General features: G+C 35.2%; 1 protein-coding gene across 1 annotated transcript in view; it reads right to left on the reverse strand.

The window, feature by feature from the left end:
• Nucleotides 1-3,037: 3,037 nt before the first annotated feature.
• PRKD1 (protein kinase D1) overlaps nucleotides 3,038-23,402 on the reverse strand; it is a 346,791-nt gene continuing 326,426 nt past the window's right edge. Inside the window, exons 18-19 of the mRNA XM_037741730.1 lie at nucleotides 4,880-4,965; nucleotides 3,038-4,018 (exon numbers count right to left, since the gene is read on the reverse strand). Coding sequence (XP_037597658.1) covers nucleotides 3,800-4,018; nucleotides 4,880-4,965 — 305 coding nt within the window. The 3' untranslated portion in view covers nucleotides 3,038-3,799. The remainder of the gene's footprint in view (nucleotides 4,019-4,879; nucleotides 4,966-23,402) is intronic.

Raw genomic sequence — 23,402 nt, forward strand, 5'->3', positions numbered from 1 at the left:
GAAAATGAATGAAGAGAGGAGGGGACAGATGGTTTTCTTATTTTAATCACTATACTTATTATATACATTCAATAAAGTGGCTGACCATATATTTCTCAAAATTGTCTCCATCAGAGTGGGTATTCACTTAACTCAAAGATTATTTCTCCCTTAAGGACAATGGACATATAAAAAGCATCACTGATGAAAACATTTCTCTCAGGGCTGTGTGCTTGCTCAGGCCAAAAGCAAGGACCGTGGTAGTTTGCTCTAATGGTTCTGGATACAGAGAGGCTAGCAATTTTCACGGCATTTTGGGTGAGCTGACAATATTGCTTTTTAAAGAAATATATGACAATGATAGAGGACACATCCTGCCTCAAAGGAGTTTCTGTCACTTCTTTTACTTTTGTCATAATGATACCTTTTCTGCATCAAAAATGTTAATCTGCATCTTGCATTAAATATAAACTGCTCGCCTGCCCATATTATTTATTATAACATACCACTGATGTGAGGCTGAGCAAATTTATTGTGGGTATTTAACACAAAAGTGGGTGCTGATTTACTAAAATTGGAGTCTTTGCAGCATCGCTAATATTGTAGGTGGCAGAAAGTAGCATGACTTTTAGTGGCCCACTTTTTTCCTTGACATGGGCAGTGGCTTTCTCATTCCTTTGCTTGATGACAGTATCATTGTCAGTACCATTGCCACACAGAGATTCTTTTGACATAGCTACTCTGAATGTAGCAGGAAAGTCCTGTTCACTACGAACTGCTGAAATAGTTGGTAAGGGTGCCCCCAAAAGGCTAAAATTATTACCTTGCTATAATATTTTCTACTATTACCTATTTAATCCTTGAAATTACTTCTTATGTTGATATCTGTACTACTACTCCATTTGATTCTACCTCTGAAAATTTCTTTTCAACTTTCCTTATTCTGACTGACCCTTCCATATCAATAATTCTCAGGTTTGTGTCCTATGACCACTTTCCTTTCATTATATTTATTTTCCCCCAGGATGAATCATTCCCATCAACATATTTTGGGCTGTTGACTTTCGAATCCATTATCTTCAATTCCAGATTTATTTCCTAAACCCCAAACTCATTTCTAACTACTTTCAGAACATTTCAAACTTGGGTGCCCTACAGAAACTTCATACACAAAGGTTAAAATGTGAACTCACTCTTTCTAAATCTCTAACTGCTTCTGATTAATAGTCCTTTCAGCTTAAAAAATGTTGCAGCAAATCACACTGCCACGTGTGTACCTATGCAACAATCTTGCATGTTCTTCACGTGTACCCCAAAGCCTAAAATGCAATTTTAAAAAATGCTGGTTTCCTGGGATTTACACAGAATAAATCCCAAGTCCCCAGAATAACATACAAGGGCCTCCAGACCAAGAGCATCACCCATATCTACTGGATGGACGTCTTCATTTCTTCCTTACCTTTATTCTTCTTCGTAAAGAACTACTTTTGTCAGTGTAACAGCTCTCTTTGGACCTTCATCTTTGTTCATGCTGTTTTCTCCTACTTTCAGCCAGGTGTATAACATGATTTTTTCTAGCTCTGCTCAAACATCATTATGTTGCCTTCTTCTTCCATTATTAACTGTTCTCCATGATGCCTCATATCTTTACATCTTATTTTCTAAAAGCACCAACAATTTATTATGTTTATTCATTTCTATCTAATACATTTACTTTATGCAGGGACCATGTCTTATTCACATTACAAAATCTTAAAATCCAGCAAAAAGCTGTGTAGAACAGATGTGAAATAATTTTTTGCTGCATGAATAATTGACTTCTGTGTGGTTTTATAATGTAGAGTAATATTTGGTTACTCTTCCTAATCATCAAGGACTCTAGGATATTTTATACAATATGGATAGTATTACCATGGTTTATGTTCCTATAATCTTTTTAGGATCCCATTATCAAGCAAGAAAAGTTATTGACTACATTTTATATTGTAGCTGATTAAACATAGGCATATCAGCTATATAAATTATCATAATTTGAACTATAAGCCTCTAATTTATATTGTGCGCATACTAAGAGGGAAGAACTTTACATGCTTCCACTCCTTTTTCATTTTCCTGAAATTGCTTAGAAAAGATATCATAGGAAAGGTGCCAGTTATATTCCTAGGTTGGCAAGAGAGTCATTGTCTTACTGATTAACATTCTATTTTCAACTTGATGGCACATGTACGTTTGTGTATGCAAATTCACTTGCGGATGCCTGCAAACATGCGCACGCGCACACATACTCTCCTCCTAGAGAAAAGCAGACTAAGGAACGCTTACATTTTTTTTTACCTTTTAAGTTCAGTAATAATACAAAACAGAGACTAATCATTAGAAAGATTATCTATTGTCCCCTTATTCCTCCATGTGGAAAGAGTACAATCTTAACATACTTATCTAATATATTCAACTGTTTCACAAGTCTTGTAACATTCTTCCAAACATTAATTACATTTTTTTTCTGTTATGCAGCATAATATTGCTATCCTGCTACTAAGAAAAACAGCCCACATTACTCACATTATGTACCTAAAATCTGTTAGGTCCAATTTCTCTTCTCCAGGCTGTATAACTTCATTTGATAAGCCTTTCTGTTTCGGGATTACTTTCCAGTCTTCAAGTGATTTTTTGCTTCACCTCAGAACCATCTTTAGAGGATATGAAAAGAAACTAGATCTGGTATTCTAATAAATCCCTAGCTTTTCCTTACTAAATCAGAAAGCTGCATTCATTAAGATGGTATTTGCAATATTCCTACTTATGCCTCCAAGTACTCTGTTTGACTTTGGTCACTTTTCACTTTGAAATTCTTCCTTTCTATTGGAAATTAAACCATATGCAAGACAGAAAGGCTTCACTCCACTTTGAAACATACTTGTACTGCTTCAGAGTAGAGAAGGCTATATTCTAGACTATGAGCATTTCTTCCTGCTTTTTGAGCAGACATCTCCACTCTTGCTGGACTGAAAACCTGACTGTGAACTATGAATGAAAATAATTCACTCAGATGGATACATATTTTGACAAGAATATTTTTTATTATTGAAAAATACACAAAGGTGAAAGGTTGCTGAGCAGCTCATTTTCCATAGTACAACAGAGTATTATAATAAAGAAGGAAATTTATCTGTTATATATGGCAGTTTACATTTCTAAGGCATTTAGGCTTAAGAGCACTAGGTCTTGCACGCCTAGGTGCATTGTCTTGAGTTTAAATATACTGAGGCACACCAGGAAGGCAAAGGATTTGAAACTATACATTAACACTTGTTCATGCATTTGTGTCTCAGGATTTTATTCCCTACCCCCCTCATTCATTTATTCTTTCACATGAGTTCTGGAGTTGTTCATAGAACACTGGAAATTATCGACTCTTCAAGAGTTTGTTTACAATGACAACACCAATGGGACACATCAAACAGAACTATTCCATGGATACATTCTGTCTCTTACCAAAATGAGGCTCCAGTAAGAAAAACACTGATTTGCAAAGGCACAGTGGAGACAGGTTTAATGCATTAAATATAACATGAACCATTCACAATAACAAGTTTAGTGTTTCAGGGAACTTTTGTTAATACAACACAGTTGGTCACACAAAATACAAATGCTTCTGTTGATTTGTCTTGGCAACTCAGATACATCAACAGTGCTAACAGTTTAACAGCTTTGTTCTCATCTGACAGAAAATAATGGCAGTTCTGCAAGGCAAATGTTAAACCTGACCGTATGTATTTATTAGTTCCACAGTGTTTTGACAGATTATAGGAGATGGAACTCAGAGGATGCTGACACGCTCACCAAGGGCTTTCATTTCTGTTTCTTCAGTCTCAGGACTGTCACTGTGGCTAGCACTTGGATTGATCAGGTGTGCAGGGTACTGCAGCCCCTGCTCGCCTGCATACTGCTCCCACCTCAAGTCATCGCTTTCATGGGTGATGTAGCGCTCCCCGATTTTGCATTCCAGCTCTCGCAAATCTAACCAGGTCTGATAGTCCTGAAGAAGAAATTCCAAAATATTACCAGAGAGATCATTACAATCAACATGCTGTTTCATATGTTGTCAGTTTCCACAATCTATGAGTTACCCTTTTCCTTCTACTGTAACAGCACTGAATCTTTCATCATGCATCCTCAAGTGCCATCATCGGCACCAAAACCAACCTATTTACCTAATCTTTGCAAATACATACTGTGTATATGACACCATGGATCAAAGAGTAGGCAATTAACGTTTGCAGTCAAGCAATCATGAATGCTGGTATTCCTTTGAAATTCAACGCCTACAAATAATCCTTCAGTATTTCAGAGTATTATTTTTCTAAACTTGAAATTCAATATGAAAATAATAAATATTTAAGAGAATAGAAGCAGATGTATATCCTTTGTATTTGCCATGCATTTGTTCCATACGTAATAACCTAGCATTTAAAAATATAGCTTCTAAATGAGTATAGTGCATGACCAGATGGGCATCTATTTGTACATTTATCAGGATTACATATACAGATGCTTTTGAAATCTGGTCCTCTGAGGTCCGTTATGATCCTTGGTTTATTTATTTATTTTTGGTTTTGCTTTTGGGTTTAGGGATTGTGTGTGTGTGTGTGTGTGTGTGTGTGTGTGTGTGTGTGTGTATGTGTGTGTTTATCTCCTCTATCAAGTAATCCTGGTAGAAAAAAATGTTTAGAAACACTAAATTGTTATTAAATCTTATGAAGTTGCATGCATTTGAGCAAACAAATTGATATTAGAATAATCACACTTTAAAAATTATTGCAAAAGATTTCTAAATATCAAAATCCTATAAATATTTAGAAGTTCATTCAGCTAACAAAACTCAATGATTATTGTTTACCTGTAGCCAAGGGTGGCTCAAGGTCTTATCCACACTGTAGCGCTTTCTCATTTTTACTTGCAGCAAATTGTTGATAAGATCGATGGCTGAAAAAAGTTAAAAAAATAGATGACAAATCTGGAACATATGCATAATTCATTTATAGTTTATTTCACATCTGCTATTTCACACAGTTAAATGCAGCATAGTGACAAGGAACTAGAACATAAAAAAAAATTCTCTTAAGAATCCTGAAACCTTGGCCTTCATTTTATTTTGGATACTAAAAAAAAATAAATAAAGTTGGAAGTAATTGTGGAAGAAGTATTAGAATATTGTATGATATGCATTTCAATTTGTCTATGCTTTAATATATTTTTTAGTTTAGAAATTTTGTTTATATATACATCATTTAAATATGTCTGACAATATGGGCAGGATAAAACTAATATTCAATATAAAGTTTTTACTAATTTTGTTATAAAATATGCTGAATGTTTGAATACACACAATGGTTCACACAGTATTGAATTAAATGACAGACATCTGAACATCTTATTTGTATGGAAAAAATACAGCATAATAACATGGTTCATATCTCATGATAAACCTGGAGCCTGAAAACCATAAGCCCAAGAAGAAAACACTTTAATTGCTTTTACTTTGCTTTTGCTTTTAAAAATAACGAATGTGTTGGAATTACATCAGCCATCGTAGACTTTCTAGAAAGTTAGATAGAAAGAAATCTATCTAACAAGAACTGTTCTCTGAGGGTTAGAACCATAGTCCCTCTGGCCTAGTACTCTGCCTGTGACTGGGATGCCTATGAGTGTAATTTACAAAGAAAAAGTAATACTTATCATTATCTAGTGTGAACATCATCCTAGTTACCCACAGTACTATGTGATGGAGTTTTCACTCTCCTTTTCTGGACATTACATTTTCAGTATACATCATCAATGTTATTTATTAAAGTCATTCCTTCACACTTTTCATTCTTGTAATAATTTCCGTGTTTTATTTTAAATTTTAGCATTTTCTTCCTAAAAAGAGCTTAGTGAAATCTGCCAACCTAATGGAAGCATTTATATATCAAAGGGCTGATTTTTGCCTTAACCTATCCTGGGCATTATATCTGAAAGTTGGCTCTTTCTACGAAAAATCTTAATCAAATAGGGATTTCATTTATCTTAATCAATAAATGAAAATGAAAATTAACTCCTCATCTTTCCCAATCACTAAGCCTTGAATCAGGCAGCTTTGAATCCACTTTTTGGTGTGCATCAACCTGCATGGACCTGAAGATACAGGCTGTCACACAAGACCAGAGGAACAAACTGCTTCCTTGAATCAGAATCCTTCCTAGTATCAGGAAAAGAAAAGTGACTTCTACAGTCTTTTGGTAATTGAGAATTTTATCTCTATGATGCTAATATTCCAAGTATTTGCCTGCACTGAAGGGCTGTAGAATCAAACATCAAACAATTATTTGGAGAAACGAAATGTAACAACACACATTTAAATGTTGCCTATGCCTATACACTCTTGCCTTACCTAGGATGCCTGAGAAAATACTGTACTTAGTACTACTATTTTCATATTCCAAGCATATGTTCTCAGAGAGCTTTTGAAAGTATAGATCTCTCTGTGAACTGCACATAGGTCATGTGCTTTAAAATAGCCATTCACATGATTTACTCACTGGTGAGAAAAATGCACCTTCCATTCTTGCTGCTGTGAAGCCACAGAGCAAAAATGGAGGACAAGGAGTGAAGGGAGAGCTTATGTGCTATTGCAAGCATGCTGCAGCATTTCACTGCCCCAGACACTGCAGGAAATAAATTCATGCCATTAATTCACTCATTCTGTTTTGAATTCTATAATTAGAAAGGTAGGAGTACAGTAACTCAACAAAATATCTGGTTTGTGCCCAAATGGGCCCCAGCAGTGAACCATATTGCATAATGGGGAGGGAAGTACTATCAGAGGGGAAACTAGAAGTGTCTGAAGGGAATGGAATAAGTGCAAATGAAAAAATTGTTCTGCTGAATGAAGCACGCAATCATTAGTCTGACTATGCCACAGCATCCAACCCAAGTGACCTGAATAAGCACAATGAGGCAATGACAAGTATCTCCAAGAGAAAATGTTTAAGGCTATAAGGAGAGAATTAGAGGAGATACACATGTCCGTCTGTATAAATAAGTGTGGTGTGTGTGTGTGTGTGTGTGTGTGTGTGTGTGTGTGTGTGTACATATATTTTGTGGGTTTGGAAGCATACAACAGAAATAATTAACTATTAAATGTTAGTGCCTGTATCTAAATGTTGGGACCATGGTGTTAGTGAGTAAATAGGTCCATCATCCATAGTTGAGAATTTTGTTCAACTTGTTACTTTTCTGGAACTCTTAAAACTTCCTTTTTATTAATCAAGTTGTATATAATCCAGCATTAACGATACCATCCAAAATGCATTTTACTAAACATTTTTGACAGTCTAGAGGTTTTTTTTTTCCTTCCAATATTCCCTTCACTGGCCATGTCTACATTGCTACAATATTCATATAATAAAATTTTCTTACATGTGTTATGTATGTATAAATCATTCATTTATCTGTTCATTCACCAAATCTTCCCTAAGTAATTACTGTTGGCAATTACTTACGGAATAAAAAGTTAATGATCAAGCCCTGGCCCTGAAAAGTTCACAATCTAATTGCAAAGGCATGTGCACGCCCTTCCCCAGACCACAGATTATATCATGACACAACACACCATTTCGAATCTTGGACCTTTAATTAATATCCTACTAGAAGCAAAAAAAAAAAGTGTTTTCTTTTTATAACTTACTGTCGTTAGTCCTGTTTATGTTTTAGATGCAATGGTGAACTTTATAACAATTCTTTACATCTTTGGATACAGTGATTCATTCCCCTTAATCTCATCTCTATAGTTCCTTCAGCTCTTTCAGCCTCCTTAGTCTTCCTGTACACCTTGATTTTAATGTTCACTAGCTTTACTCAATGTCCCTGCTAAATTCAGTGATCATCACTGACCAACATTTTCCTCATTAGCTGCCAATTTGATTTATACACAAATATATTATTCATATAGCATGGGATTGAGAGGTTTTCATTCTTTTTTTTAAAAAAATTACATTCCTGGGCCAGGAATGGTGACTCATGCCTGTAAACCCAGCCCTTTAGGAGGCCGGGGTGGATGGATCATGAGGTCAGGAGTTTGAGACCAGCCTGGCCAATATGGTTAAACCCCATCTCTACTAAAAATACCAAAATAGCCAGGTGTGGGGGCGCGCACCTGTAATCCCAGCTACTCAGGAGGCTGAGGCAAAAGAATCACTTGAACCTGGGAGGCAGAGGTTGCAGCACTGAGCTGGGAACGTGCCACTGCACTGCAGTCTCGGTAACAGAGCGAGATTCCGTCTCAAAAAAAAAAAATGACATTCATATTCTTTAGTCCTTGTAACAACACCTTGAAAGTAGTTATTATTTTAATCTCCATTTTATATAAAAGGAAAACTGGAAGCTTCAAAAGGCCATGTAACTTGGTCCAAGTCAGACAGCTCCTAGGCAATACAGCTGAATTTGAAACCCAGGGGGACTGGACTTCAAAGCCTGTGCCCTTAAACACTATGGCAGACTGCCACCATATTATACCATTAACTCATCATTATAAATGGACAATAATCTCAAAAATTAACTAAATTTTTAATTGTGACAGTCATGATAATTAAATTCTTAGTTATGTTTCTGTCACACTTTTATGTGCTTGAATGCAAAGATGTGTATATGTGTGTATGCACATCTTCGTGACCATAGCTCCGAATGTGATATGACACTCTCATGTCAGAGGGTTTAATTCTCCTAGCCCATCTGTTATGTATTAATTCAATTATTAAAACTTTTTTTCAGGATAAGGCTTAAACATAGGGCTTTCTGACTCTATCATAGAACACTGCCAGACCTATCAATTATTGTTTGAGCAAGTCTTAAAAAGAGGCAATGCTTCCTCCTAGAAGTATTCCTATCTAGCTCATATTTATCATCTTCTCCAAAGGCTATTTCAGGCGATTTTTTTTCAAATGCTTTATTGCCATTGAGACACATCGGTTCTTGGTAAGACTCACTCTACCAATCTGAAAAATCCTACTTTTTAAAAAAGTGGAGTTATTCTGCAATAATACATTCTAAGTAAATTAACAGTGACAAATACTTTCAGTCATTTTCTTCTAAGAGCCAAATTTTGTTTTCTAAATATTTGCAAATCATCTATTTAATCATTCATTCATTCTAGAATTTTGTCAAGGGTAGATACTAAGCTTCTTGTTGAAAAATTTCATAATCCATTCTTTCCCCCTTTTAGAAATTCAGACAACTCTAGCTTATCTTAAATGCCTTGGTATCTCTCTCATTTTATCCATGGTTTATTAAAAATTACAATGGCTCTAAGAGCACATCTATTAGTTTCTTCAATATGCAGTATGTCCAGCTCTGAACATTTACCCATCTTATAGCTGCTACTGAGTGCACTTTTGTGATACTTCCATTTCTGGTAGGTGCCACATCCCAGCAGAGACTGCCATGTGTAATTTATCAAGTATAAAGACACTAAGACAAGAGAAAGAGGAAGCCAGTTGTAAAGGAGCAGTCAGTGTAGTAAAGCTGGAGAAGTCACAGCAGTCCCAGAAAAGAGCCAACAATCAGGGAAAGAAGCCCAATTGGGGTCTCAAACCCACTTGTGAAACTAAAATAAAAATTCAGAATTCAGGTCTAGAGTGAATGTGGTAGGACATGCATTTGGAACGACAGGAGAGTAGGGGAGACCAATACGAAATTGGGCCATTCTATCAATTCCTCTCAAAAACAAAGTAAAGGAGAAAGGGAACATGGTCTGGTTGTGGGAGAGAGGAAAGTAAGGAGTGGAATAGAATAAAATGTCATAATCTGGCTGCAGATTAGGGTGCTCATGCCCAAGTTGGGAAGGGTAGAAGAGCGCCGAAACTCCAGTTTACTTGCAGCTTCATAAGGAGTTGGGTCCTTTAGGAATCTGGAGCCTATGCAAAAGAGATACTGGGGGAAGAATGCCTCAGAAATTCTTGGTGCCATGGACCTCCTTCTGTAAAAACAGCAAAAGGACTATATCCAAATACCTAGGTTTCTTGGGGTAAGATATATTGCAACATAGTGAGGTCTTTCAGTGGTTTCAGGCAATACGCAGGTGCCATTTAAAGAGCAGAGATGGAACAACAGCCAAAGCAGTAGGGGAAATGAGAATCCTTTATTCTCTTGGGTTCCCTGTACCCTCTTCCCCACTTATATTCTCAGTTTGAATATCCCCACCCCCACCACTTTTTTCCTGAAGGACACAGGAGTAAAATAGGCCTTGGCTAGTTCCTCCTTCTTTTTGCAGTAAATGTGACACCAACTTTGTGGTATGATTGTTTTCTGATTATACCTGGTCATTTATTCTGGAGGATGAGTCTTTCTGACATTATTCTGAGAATTTTATTCTCTTTATTCATGCTTAAGCACAATCCTCTCCTTCCAGATTTTTAATACCTTGTCTTAAATCTAAAGTTTCTTAAATAGACACATCCGGGCAATGTGGGAAGTCTTTTTTTTTTTCTCTTCTTATGGAAAAATTTTAAACAATTATATGGTGCAAATTTACATTTTTAAATTGTCTCCTCATGAGCAAAGAGTTTTGTGTTTTATAAAATGTCTCTAGCCATGAATTCGTAATAATGTTCCCTACAAGTTAAAAAAAAAAAAGATATCTAGTGTTTGAAGTCTAATGTTTCTTTTTTTGCTACAATAAATTCTTGGCTAACATAGTTTCTCTCCTTCTAACTTCCTGTACAGCATTTTTTCTCCTTGCCCTATAGTTTAGAGACAAAAAATGTCAGGAAAGCAAAGAGAAAATTTTATCAACCATTCTCTTTTAGCAGAATGGGACTTTCGGCAGATATAAGGATAGCTGAAGTTCTGTGCAGCCTATTTGCTAGTGCACAAGAACACCTGAACACAGACAAAATTAAATGGTATATGCAGATGCTGAGGGCTTTATGTTTTAATATGAAAAGAAAAATTCATCAGAATATGATATAGATTTCATTTTCTTCTAAAAACAAAATTAGAATTATATTTGAAGTTACACAAACATTATTGCAGTCATTCTCTATTTTAAAGCAAATGCCAAGTATGTGAACACAACAGGTTCTTTGGATGTAGAAGGTAGATTTGCAGGTGTCATTGTTGTGGCTAAACTGAAGGGTATCCAAAGCTTGCAGAAAACCCTACAGAAAGATTCTAACTGAACATATTTAAATTCTTAATAGGTTCCCCAGGTCACACCTTTCAATCATGTTCCATTTCCCATCTTATTTTCTTTTATTATTTCAATACATGCCTATCTCCCCACATTCTCATCATTAGATTTTAGCTCTTTTAAGGTCACACAGATTGGGTATTCATTTTTTTGTATATAAGTTTCATAAATCTTTAAAGTAAAATATATTTAAACCATAATACATTAGAAAAATGCTTGCTAAATAGCATTTGGTAGACCAAATATATTAATTAGAATTATATAGCCATTTTCTTAGCTCTTAAGTTTTAATACCCATATTATGTGCATATGGTTTGTATATTTTGGCTAAGAGTATTTCTGAATGATAGGGCATCACAACTCTACAAAATATAATGGATCGTAAGATCAGTGACTTTTTTTAGAAAAACAGAATGATGCTGAGAGTAACTGCCATGTAGATCATGTTTATTTTACAATGTGTATTTTATAGGATGGAAATTACCTATGGAAACTCAAAGCTGATCTCTTTTGTCCAGATACAGTATTTTTTTCCCCACCTTCTCTCCATCCCAAATTATTCAGGTATATTTTCAAAATAGAAACCAGATGAGAACAATATTCTGGTGATAGAACCATCAAAATCAGCCTTCAAGCTCCTTGCCTTCAGGCAAATGTTTTCTCTTTCAGTTCTGCCTCACTGCCTGTCACAGTGTAGTGCTTAGTACTTCTCTCCCTTTGGTTTGCTTCATGCTGATGGGAAGTTGTGTGTTTATTTTAAAAATCGTTTTGCAACCCTTCACATTCCAGCTCTCAACCCAGCATGCTGTTGCTCAGCAACACTAACTGGGACGCTCCTCTCAGGGGCTGAAACCAGAGGCTGCCGGCAGCAAACAAGGCCACTGGAAATCATCATCTCATTCGCTCCTGAGTCAATTACTGGAATCCAGTGAAGTGCAAGACCTTTAGAGACACGACTGGGCATCTTTCCTTTTTCAGTTCTTTCCTCTGTAGAAGTTATTCTATCAATGGTTACTTCTTTGCTTTTTATCCAATTTCATTTCCTTCTGAAAACTGGAGATATGATCTTGGAAATTACAAAATGCTTAAACACAAGCATACAGCAGCCTCCAAACTGAAGCCCAATTGATTCAAAATCTAAAGTAGAAATCGAAATATATTTATTTTATTCTGATCATGTTAATATTGGACGTTTTTCATTTTAGTGTACAGTTAATTTAATGGACTACACACAAATCCTTTGGAAAGTTTTATTTTTAAATATTGATACTCAAACCAAAGGTCAAGTGAAAATCTTTAGGAGAGAATATCAATATTTGTATCAATATTTGTAGAAGTGCCTCAGGTGTGTGCAGCTGCAGTTTGACTCCAATGGCTGTGCTAGGTAGTGTTTCTCCGGCTTTTACATGCACACGAAAAATATTTAAGAGACATTAAACTGAAGATTCTGATTTCGTAGTTCTGAGGTAGGGCCTGATAGTCTATATTTTAATGGCAGCTAGGAAATCCAATATAGCTGAACTTTAGAACACATTTTGAGTAGCAAAGAGCTAGAGGTATGAAAACATTTTGAAAGCGGTTAAAAACTGGCTTAATATTGCCCAAAGGATCCCTGAATAGATGGAAATAAATATAAAGAAAAGTATCTAATTATAGAGGTATCTGTCCTCAGCTCCATTGTGTTCAGTATCTGGAATGAAGAGATAGAAGGTTTTAAATATAATTTCTGCTCAGAAGTTGCAACAGGAAGAACAAATAAGTTGGATTACACAAATAATTTCCCAAATAACTACAGACTGAAGCAATGGTCCATGCTGGTAAGATAACTTAAAGGAGACAACTGAAACTAAGTCCTCTATTTAGGTCCTGCTCTCTCAACCCCCTCAAAAGGACTAAGTACAGAACTGGAAAATCTGGCTTATCAAGAATATGCCTAAGAATGAATTCTGGGTTTTAAATCCACAGTAAACTCAGTATGAGCCTATTTATTATCCCAAATCAAATGTTATTTTATGTTGTGCTAAAAGATATGTGTACTTTGTAATGAGGGAAGTAGTAGCTTCACTTTACTCTTAATTAGACTCATTGACCCTTAAGTCAGATCAGCCGTGAGGTTTGAATATAAGAGAACATAGATAAAGCAGAGAGTGCTTGTGCCACAGTGAACGGGAGGCTGAACAAAAAACTGACTTGTGTGGAAGAAGAGAAGGCTGGGGGAGACACGATGACTGCTTTCAAGCCTCTGAGATGAGTCTTTATGTGGAAAAATATTAGGTTTGTTCTATTGGTATGTATAAATAAGTGAACATTTTTGTTTATTGTTTTGGGGTCAGATTAAAAAGAAACTGGGCTCCTCATGAAGCTGTGTATTTCCATCACTAGAGCAATTTAATAATATTCTAGATAATTACTCAGTGGATTGGCACTGGGGAGCACTATAGGGCTTAGGTAAGATTTTTAACATCCTATATTTTTAAATACTATTCTTTGTTGTTATGGAAGAAAGCGAGCTTATAGAATATTTAACCTTTGTTGATCTTCTAATCAGTCACCTCCACAAATACTCGGTTGTTATATATTTCAACTAAATTATGATGTACATTCAGAAGTGAAACTTTATACCTGGAATATGCAGGAAATATTTCTATGTTGAATGGCAAATAAACAGCCAATTTTGAGCATGTACAATGCCAATGTTCTTGCTAAAAACTCTGAGCTGTTTCTCTCTATAAATATCATTTGTGAGGGAAAATCTCATTAACTGTATTTTACTTGCTACCAAACTAAGTAATTCTTTTCCTAATGGGACATGCTTTTCAGATATCATCTTATTTGGATTTTGATTTGTATATACAAAAAAAAAAATCACTCTAGTGCTATGCTAGACATTTTTTGAATCATTGTATGCCTTTGGCTCATAATTGGAAAGTTCCTTTTTATTGTATAAAATTAATATTTTTTATTGAAATTAAACATAATTAATTCTAGAATCTTAAGTTGAGATTGTTTAGAGTGTTAAACCCCAGTGGAAGTTCTGACCTCCATAATTCACTTTACCTTATCAATTCTGATTAAATTTGCTGGCACCCAGTCAGCATTTTTAAGCAGTTCACTGGCTAGTCTCCTCGCCTTTCCTCCATGCCGTTATGTCTGACAGTGTGTTAATATGTTGACAAATCAATCTATTCATTAATATTCAGCAGACTTGCTGGATCTGCAAGGCTCATAAACTGTTACAAACACAGTTTAATTATTAAAATGACAATTGTCTTTCTTTTGTTTCTTGTACCATTGGATTTCTGGGTCTCATCTACCCGAGGCTTATTTTCAATAGGATTATTTTTTTGTTTTGAACAATATGTTGTGAAAGAGGGACCTACAGCTGGTTCCTTTTCATGGCAAAGCGCCACTTCCAACTTAAGTGTTTAGCGTTCTGGAACACTGTTGGATTTTGAAAACATACCATGTGGTAATGGTGCTAGGCTTTTATTTAGCTTTGCTTTGTGTTTGTACTGGCTGTATTTTTCAATCTCCAATTTCTGGAGAAAAAACACATTTGTGACAAATTTTATTTGAATTTACCAAATTTGTTGAATGACAAAAATATTCTAATAAAATTTAGATGCCTTGATAAATTTAGTGGTATATTATTATAGCCATTCTGTGCCTTGAAAAACCCTGTATTCTGTATTGTATAGTTGAGGATTGAGGCCAATTGGAAGAATAAATTATAGCTGTGCTTATCAGGGAAAAGACGCATAAATACTACCATGGAGGTTGCCAGAGCACACAAGTGGAAGAAACTTACATCACTGGTTGTACCATCATAATCTGATAATTTTGCACTAACGGCAAAATTTTGCACTAAAGGCAAAATTATCACATTGTGATGCACTAAACGCATTTCCTATGCCTTTGCATTAATTCTAAAGTGTGTGTGTATTTCACCAAATGTCAGGGCTTCTTGTCTGGTCTCAATTCCTGAGAATACCAACTAACCATGTGACTCTGATGCTGAGCAGAAACAGCACAGCAGGTGACTCGGGAATAGGTGCTTCTTCAGACCTCACCTGTGAACACAGAAAATGATCTTTTGTCTGCAGGGGTCGGGGGCTCATTGTGAGACAATTTCCGAGGCTGCCTCTGTGTTGATTACTGCCTGCTTGCCTCTCTAATGGCATACAAAGGAATATCAAAACTCAGAAGGAAAAAAGCGGCAACTTCTCTGGTAATCTTCATGGCCCATTACTAACCTTTCTCAAATTTACTGTATATCTGTATTTACTGTATATTGAACACATCAATTCAATTTGATAATGGAAATGTACTATGACTCTAACAAACGCTTTCCAATTCATCGCTACAGGTCTGTCATCATTCTCCCAGTGAAATGACTTGCACTGAAGCAAATTATATCTCACTTCACCAACTATACAATTCATACCACTTGGTTACCTGTGTCATTTCTTTTCCTCTTAAACTCTGTGGAAAACAACAGCTATATAATCAAGTCATATGTAGAGAAGAATCATTTAAGATATGTGTTATAATTATGAGCAAATAAAGGAATGTAGGAAGAGAGAATTCATTTGACCTTCACACTTGACAGTTCCTCTTTGGGTGGACATGATAGTTTAGAGACTTAAGATTGCATCTTTTTTAAACTGCTCAGTCACGTTGCAGTGATTATGGAAAAAGAACTGTAATCCTACAGGTCATGAGTGACTGTTTACGTACAAATATTATATATTATTTCAAATTTCAGACAATTTTACACCATACATGGAAAAATTATAGTTATATAAAAGGCTGTACTCTGTTTACTCCATTTATCATTCACTCCATGCCCTTTTATTTTTATTATTTTTTTTACAAAAGTTATTGCATGCACCTGATAAAAGATCTACATCAGTAAGACAAATACAAAAGGGAAGAAAAAAACCTTCTTATATCTCATTATTAGATCTTCTTTCTGGAAACTACTTATTTTAACTATTTAAAAATTTTCTTCTGATTGTCTCCATACCTGTAAATAATAAATGCAGTATTTTCTATACTTGTTTCATTGACTCAAAACTAATGCTGCACAAAATGATCTATGAATCAGTGCTGGTCTGAACTGTTTATGATGAGATAAGTACATAAAGCGAGACTAAGTCTTTGGAAATATTTATAGCTATTTAACATCGCTATCACATTTTAATTACATTTTATAAAGTACTAGTTCATATGTTTAGAAATTAAAATAAGATAAAACTGGTCCTTTATCACAGGTAGTTTGAGAAGAATCACTTTGAAAAAGTGTGATTTCTTTCCATCACAGATGAATCCTTTCGCTCCAGTTTTCCCTATCATGTTGTTTTCCTCCATCTCCCAATTAATTTAGATATATTAAATTATTATACTGGCCACTTTCGTAACTTAGAATAGTGCCTGGCACACAGTATGGAGAATACATATCTAGATACATAGACATAATATATATAGATAATATATGTGGCATTTATTAAAAACTTTAAGCTTTTATGGTTAAATTGTATGTTAAATGATACACATAAACACATGTAATAGCACTGATTCCCTTAGGCAGAATCCCATTATGAACTCTGTGGATGTTAATGCTCTTACAGTTCTCTTCACTTCTTTGTTCTCCTTATTGCTGGTGTTGTAGAAGTTTCATTATTTATATTCTTTTCATAATTATAGTTAAGTCAGACATACGTGGTTTATAGATCATATAAAATTTAAAATTAATAAGCAATATGTGGAATAATTTATATACAATTATTAGCTGAGAAATTCTAGGTTACAACCCATATCTCCCATAGCCTCTACTTTAAACCTATACCCCAAAAATAATTTAAGTTTCAGAGCGATTCTCTTTTCCCACATTCCTTTATTTCATTTATTTATGTTTTTGAGATGGAGTCTGGCTCTGTCACCCAGGTTGGAGTGCAGAGGTACTTGCAGCCTCCGCCTCCTGGGTTCAAGCAATTCTCCTGCCTCAGCCTCCTGAGTAGCTGGGATTACAGGTATGTGCCACCACAGCTAACTAATTTTTGTTATTTTCAGTAGAGATGGGGTTTCACCATGTTGGCCAGGGTAGTCTTGAACTCCTGACCTCAGGTTATCTGCCCATCTCGGCCTCCCAAAGTGCTGGGATTTCAGGCATGAGCCACTGTGCCCAGCCCTTACATTCCTTTATTTGCTTAAAATCATGACACATAAGTTAGTTGCATCTTTATTATGCACGACTTCATTATACAACTTTTTGTACTTCCCTGGAGTTTATAGTGTTTTCGTCTTTATTCCTGACAAAAGACACTTGTGCTTCTTTTTGTATTCTCTTTATTTTCTTGGCAATCTATACTAGAATATATTTGACATTTTGAAAAAATTACATGTCCTGATATTGTATATCTGATTAAAAAGATGATATAGATACAAAAAGATTTTAGAAATGACAGCAATTTATAAACCATTTTATAAATTTTATAATTTATCTACCTCTGAATATCAGAAACTTAATTCAAAATTGTTTTAGAGTTCTATTGACTGTCAGTTATTTCAGGGGATTTGGGCTTCAGAGCAGCATTTTTGAATGGGTAGTCCATGAACCAGGGACTTCTTATACTCTCAGTGCAGAACGGCAGTTTAACGGGGTGGAGCCTAGGAACCTCCATTTTTAACTAGCTCCTCTCATTAACTGCTGGCATGCTAAAGTTAAAAAATGCCTGCTATAACTCTATAGCTAGATCATGACAGGTTGTTTAAAATAAGCCATTATCAAATGGGCTCTTTGGCAAAATTATTAGAAATCCTCCTGCCTTAAAAATATTCTTGTTTTGACTAATAGCTAATTTTTCCATATCCCATTTCTAAGCTCTACACCCCTGCAACCTACTTCTTCAGTCACAGACTGAGTCTTGCTTGCAATTTTCTGGGGTTTTTAGCATTGTCCGGGATTCACCCTTATGACATACCAGACACTACAAACATGAGGGATACCTTGATCGATTTCTTGTTTTTATTTTTAAAAACACAATGGAAGGCGGGGCACACTGGTAAATGATAAGGTGTAATTTTCCTTAGTTGCACCTGGTCATCTAAAAATATGTTTAAGTGATACTGAGCTGCCCTTTCCATAGATAAAGAAAATTTGCCGTATCAAGTGAATATTTGGTGCACGAGTTCTTTCAAGGAACTGAGAAGGGTAACAGAATGAATGTGTTGACCACTAAGCCTAACCCGGTATGAGATAAGGTTGTAGATGAGAGCGAGGCCATGTCTAATTGCTGATGGGTAGTGAGGGATATACTGGATGATGACAAATGACCACTGAGACAGCCATAATGATGAAATGAAATATGGTAGAACATACAACACTGCCTTAGGATAGACTGAAGTATTCCCATACTCTTTCTCTATGATGAGCTAGACTCTCCTTTTCTGCTACTGTTTGTAAACATTCAATTCATGCTGGAATGTTTCATTTGTATGCATGCATTTTTATATAGTTATATATGATGTATGTATTTTGTTACATATTGTTTATAATGTATTTTATAATAATTTATATTACTTAACTATGGTAAGTATAGTTATACATAAACGCATTCAGTTATGTAACTTCTTACACAATTGTTTTATATACATGAATGCTTACATTGATAAAAAACTAAATACATACATACAGATAGACAGAAAGACTATGTAAAGTGACTGGGAAATAGAAAACGATCAGTGTTTAAACTAAAATAGACATGCCAATCACTGTGCTAAGCAGTTTCCAGCACAATCTCATTTAATACTTACAATTACCCAGTAAGGTAGGAATTAGCATCACCATATCAGAAAAGAAAACTGAGACCTAAGAGAACAAGTAATGTGGATGAGATCACCAAGATACTAAATGATACAGCTCGCAACTCAGTTCTTTATCATAACATGATCCTGTTTCCCAGTACTTTTAGGAATTAGCAAAATTTCTGTTGCTATTCTAGCTCTATGCCTGTGAAAGCATTTAAAAAATTTAATGTGACAGGATGGCTAAATCCATTAGGAAGATAATCAAGAGGCTGTCAATATCCTGGTTAAGAGCATCTGCCTTGGAGCCAGCAGACAGGATTTGTACCCTGGCCCTACCCAGACAAGCTACTTAACCCTCTATGCCTGCATTACCTAATCTTTGAAATGGAAACAATAATAAAACAAGCTTTGTGTAAATACTCAAAGGCTGGGGTGATTAAACAAATTCACATATGTGGTGATTAGAGTAGTGCCTGGCTACAGGGCAAATACTGTAAAAGTGTGAGCTATTCATCTTTTTTGCTTTCAACGTTTAATTAATTTTATAATCTCCATTTTACTGGAAACACAATTTGCTAGGTTTTCTTCAAATTTTCTCTCATTTTTCAAATCATACCTTATTTTGCACATAAAACATCTACTTTTATAAAGGACATCTGTTAGTGCTTTTGTGTTTGTTTTAGACTAGCATCTTTTCCCTGCAGGAACTTCCTTCTTCTCCTGGAGGTTGTCATCATCATCCATATGGCCAATCAGGGCCAGGCTCAGCTGCATGATTGATTGTTCCCTGGGTATCAAGAGAGTTAACCATAGCCAATCAGTGCCCCTTCCAGAGACTCTACAGCTATAGAGAAATGATTCCTCTCCCATTCTGAATCATGGACAATAAAGAGTAGCACATAAGCTTGGAGCTGCTAGGATATCATTGCTTTAAGAAGTCATGATAAAGTAAAGCAGAGCTGAGAGACTGAAACATTAACACTTGAACTTTAAGATCCAGCTGAATCAGAGGTTTACTTTTTGGACTTCCCAGTTGTGTAAGCCAATAAAGTATCTTACTTGCCTAAGTTAGGGATAGGTTTATGTTATTTAAACACTAGAGTCCTGTTAATTCAATGATAAAGTATTAGCAAGCATATCTCCAGAATGCCAGTACTTAGCTTATTAAATCATCTTAGCAGGAATAATTAATGAGTACAATATTTCTATAGGTTTCTAAATATCAAGCCATAAAAATTAAGTACCCTTTTGGTATACAACAATATATAGTGTAAAGAATGGAGACAAATGACAAATGATTTCCAGTCTAAATCCTTGATTTCAAGGTCTTGAAACCTTTCTTCATTCTCTCTAATGCAGAGACTAAAGCAAATCACTTATCAGAGGATTGTTGTGAGAATGAAGCAGCACAATGCTACTCAACCACCCCAATGTAGAGGTATTATATTGTATCAAGTCAACAACTACACTAACAGAAAAAGCACATGGTAAAGGAATCTATAATTCGGACTCGTGTATGCATGTTATTAAGATCTTACCTTATAGCAACACTTTCTTTTGCTTTTTCATGCCAGGAAAAAATACAACTAGCAATATGTGCAAAGAACACCAAGGAAACCTTCACATTGTTTCTAAAATGATACCATCAATCTTTGGTTACCAGCCAGGGCAAGTACTTAGTGTTCTGCTGTCCTCCACCTGATGCAAATTCTTGGCTCACCCCACACCTGCCTTTATAGATGCCTTTCATAACCTTTACCTCATGCAGTTTTTGTTAGAACCTCATTATGTAGGCAGGAATCATTTCCCATTTTGCAGATGAGGAAATGAAGCCCAAAGAAGGTAAGGGATGACTACTCACAATGGCAGATAGGACTCTGTCTCAAACTACTTGACTGTTGACCTTTCATCTTTGTCAGAATCATGGAGGTACTTGGAGTTTTATTTCCTCAGATCTGAATTCTCGGTGTTTCTGGTGTGGTTTAAAGTATCCTGAGACTAAAAATTGATCTAATATCAGTTGTGACCACCCTGTGACAGATACTATTAATAGTTTTGCTGGTTTCTCAGGTCCTACAAGCTTAAAATTAAAATTATTTGGTCTCAACTACATTATAACTTCTAATGATGGAATTATTTGTTCTCAATAAGATAATGGGATAGAACCTGAGCCAGCAACTACTTTTATGACACCTTAACTGATATTATGATGTAATTTAACTAATTTTTCTCTACATTCAAGCATGAGTTCTGTTCATACATCAGCAGCTAGATAACTTTTTTTTTTTTTTTTTTTTTTTGCCATTCAGAGCTTTAGTTCGCGTTAACAGTATAATGCCTGTGCCTCCAAGGCAAGAGAGAGCCATAAGGAGGTACTGAGTCATTTGGAAAAGTGAGGTTCTATCTCCCATCTGAGTTGATCTCCATATCACTTCATCTGAATGGGAGGAAATTTTTAGTGCTTAGACCTTTCTACAGTCAAGTAAAATCCTAGTCAAATATAAATGACTTTTGAATTATCCTGCATGATTCCCTGTTGCTAAAATGCTATGTCTCTTTCTTTCCATTCTTCAGTGACTGGCCTAAATTCTGTCTCCTCTGAAAGTAGAGTCCTAACTGGTCAAGTACACAGTGATTCTCCTTCCTCTGAACTTAGAGGCCCTGATTTTCCACCTATGTAACAATTCAAGGAAATAAGTTATCATTTTATCCAATGTCATATAACTCATCTCCCCAACTAACAATCAAGTTCTTTGAAGCACGTCTGATATTCTGTCCTCTACTTTTGTATTACCTATCAAGTACATATATTGTGATTTCCCAAAAACTGTTTCCTGAGCCTTTGATATCTAGTCCTCCAGAGTCTATTATTAGTGGTAATTAAAAGTTCATAATTTATAAACATTTATTTCTGGCCTGAATAGGTTTTGTCTTAATAGGCTATATAGCTGCATAGTAAGTCAAATTTTCACAAAAGCAGAGAGAGGGACATCATTTGTTCCACTACTGCAAGAAAAAAGTTTAAAAACATGAAGGTTATTTCCCAATATCCAATTTCTGTACAACAGGAAAATGTCTGATTGGCTTCAGTGATACTGCAGATTTGTATTCTGATAACAGGATCAAGTTATTTTACTGGATTTCTGGATTAGCAGTATCAAGCATAATGGTTAGCTCTACTTAGATGTAATGTTTCCTATCAAGGGTACTGGTCACAAGGTTATTTGATAATTCTTTCTACTCTGTCTCCTGGGAAAGAAACATAATTACACTTTACTTTTCATCTTTGTTGAATTATGACAAATATTTAATTATTCCTTTGGCACACATGATAGTTCTTTTGTGGGCCACAGGTTCCTTTAAGATATATCCATCTACCTATGATTTGCAACTAATTAGAGCATGTTAAAGGTTGTTGCTAATGGTAACTTAAAGCTCTGATAATGGATAGCTCTTGCTATTTAATACCATTAGCAGTCTAAGAACTTAATTTATCCTAGGCAGTTTATATAGTCTTTCCCCATTTCTATACCAACATATGCAGTAACAGGCATCACATCAGTGAGGTTTACAAATGTACTAGCCTTTTCGCATGGTGGATATTCGAACAAACAGAATGAACCTAGAACTAGATATTGCCTGTAAACTAGAAAAGAAGTAGGGCTAGTGGTCAAAGGATGTATGTTCAGACACCCTGGGTGTGAATTATGCCCCTGCTACATACTAGCTTTGTATTTTGAGCAGTGGTGTCACTGCTTTTGCTCAGTTTTTTCACTTGAAATATAGCCATAATAGTAACATCTATCTTATGAAATTTTTTATAAGAATTAAATACACTCCAACGAAGGTTAACTGAGGAGCTCCTTTCCGAAGTACTGAATGAGTCACTTTCTCTGCCCTGTAAGCCCCTGCAACTTCTTTTAAAACAATTGTTTTATTTAAGAAGAATGAAATACTTATTAAGAATATGGCTCTAAACAATGCAACATTGCCAAGGTAATTTATTCTAAAGAAATTATCAGAGATAAATATAGGAATAATACATCAAGATGTTATAATACTGAACACGGAGAAATAACCTAAAAATTCCAGGGGAATGGCCAAGTAAAATACTATACATATTTTAATGCTAAAAACAAAATCAGTAGACAAAGAACTTGGTAAACTAATACATGTAATATGATCATTCAAGTATCAACTATCAATGTCATAACGTTCCTGTGTTGATAATTTTAAAGTTTTTAACACAGAACTAGGCACATATAAGTAAGCACCTACAAATAATTCATTATTACCATTATATTAAGTTATAAATATATTCCAAGGAAATGTACCAAAATACATTCTATCTGGTTGTTCACTTACTTCTTTATATATATATATATAT

Source organism: Cebus imitator, unplaced genomic scaffold (assembly GCF_001604975.1).
Source record: "Cebus imitator isolate Cc_AM_T3 unplaced genomic scaffold, Cebus_imitator-1.0 Scaffold104, whole genome shotgun sequence".
In the NCBI taxonomy this organism is placed as follows: Eukaryota; Metazoa; Chordata; class Mammalia; order Primates; family Cebidae; genus Cebus; species Cebus imitator.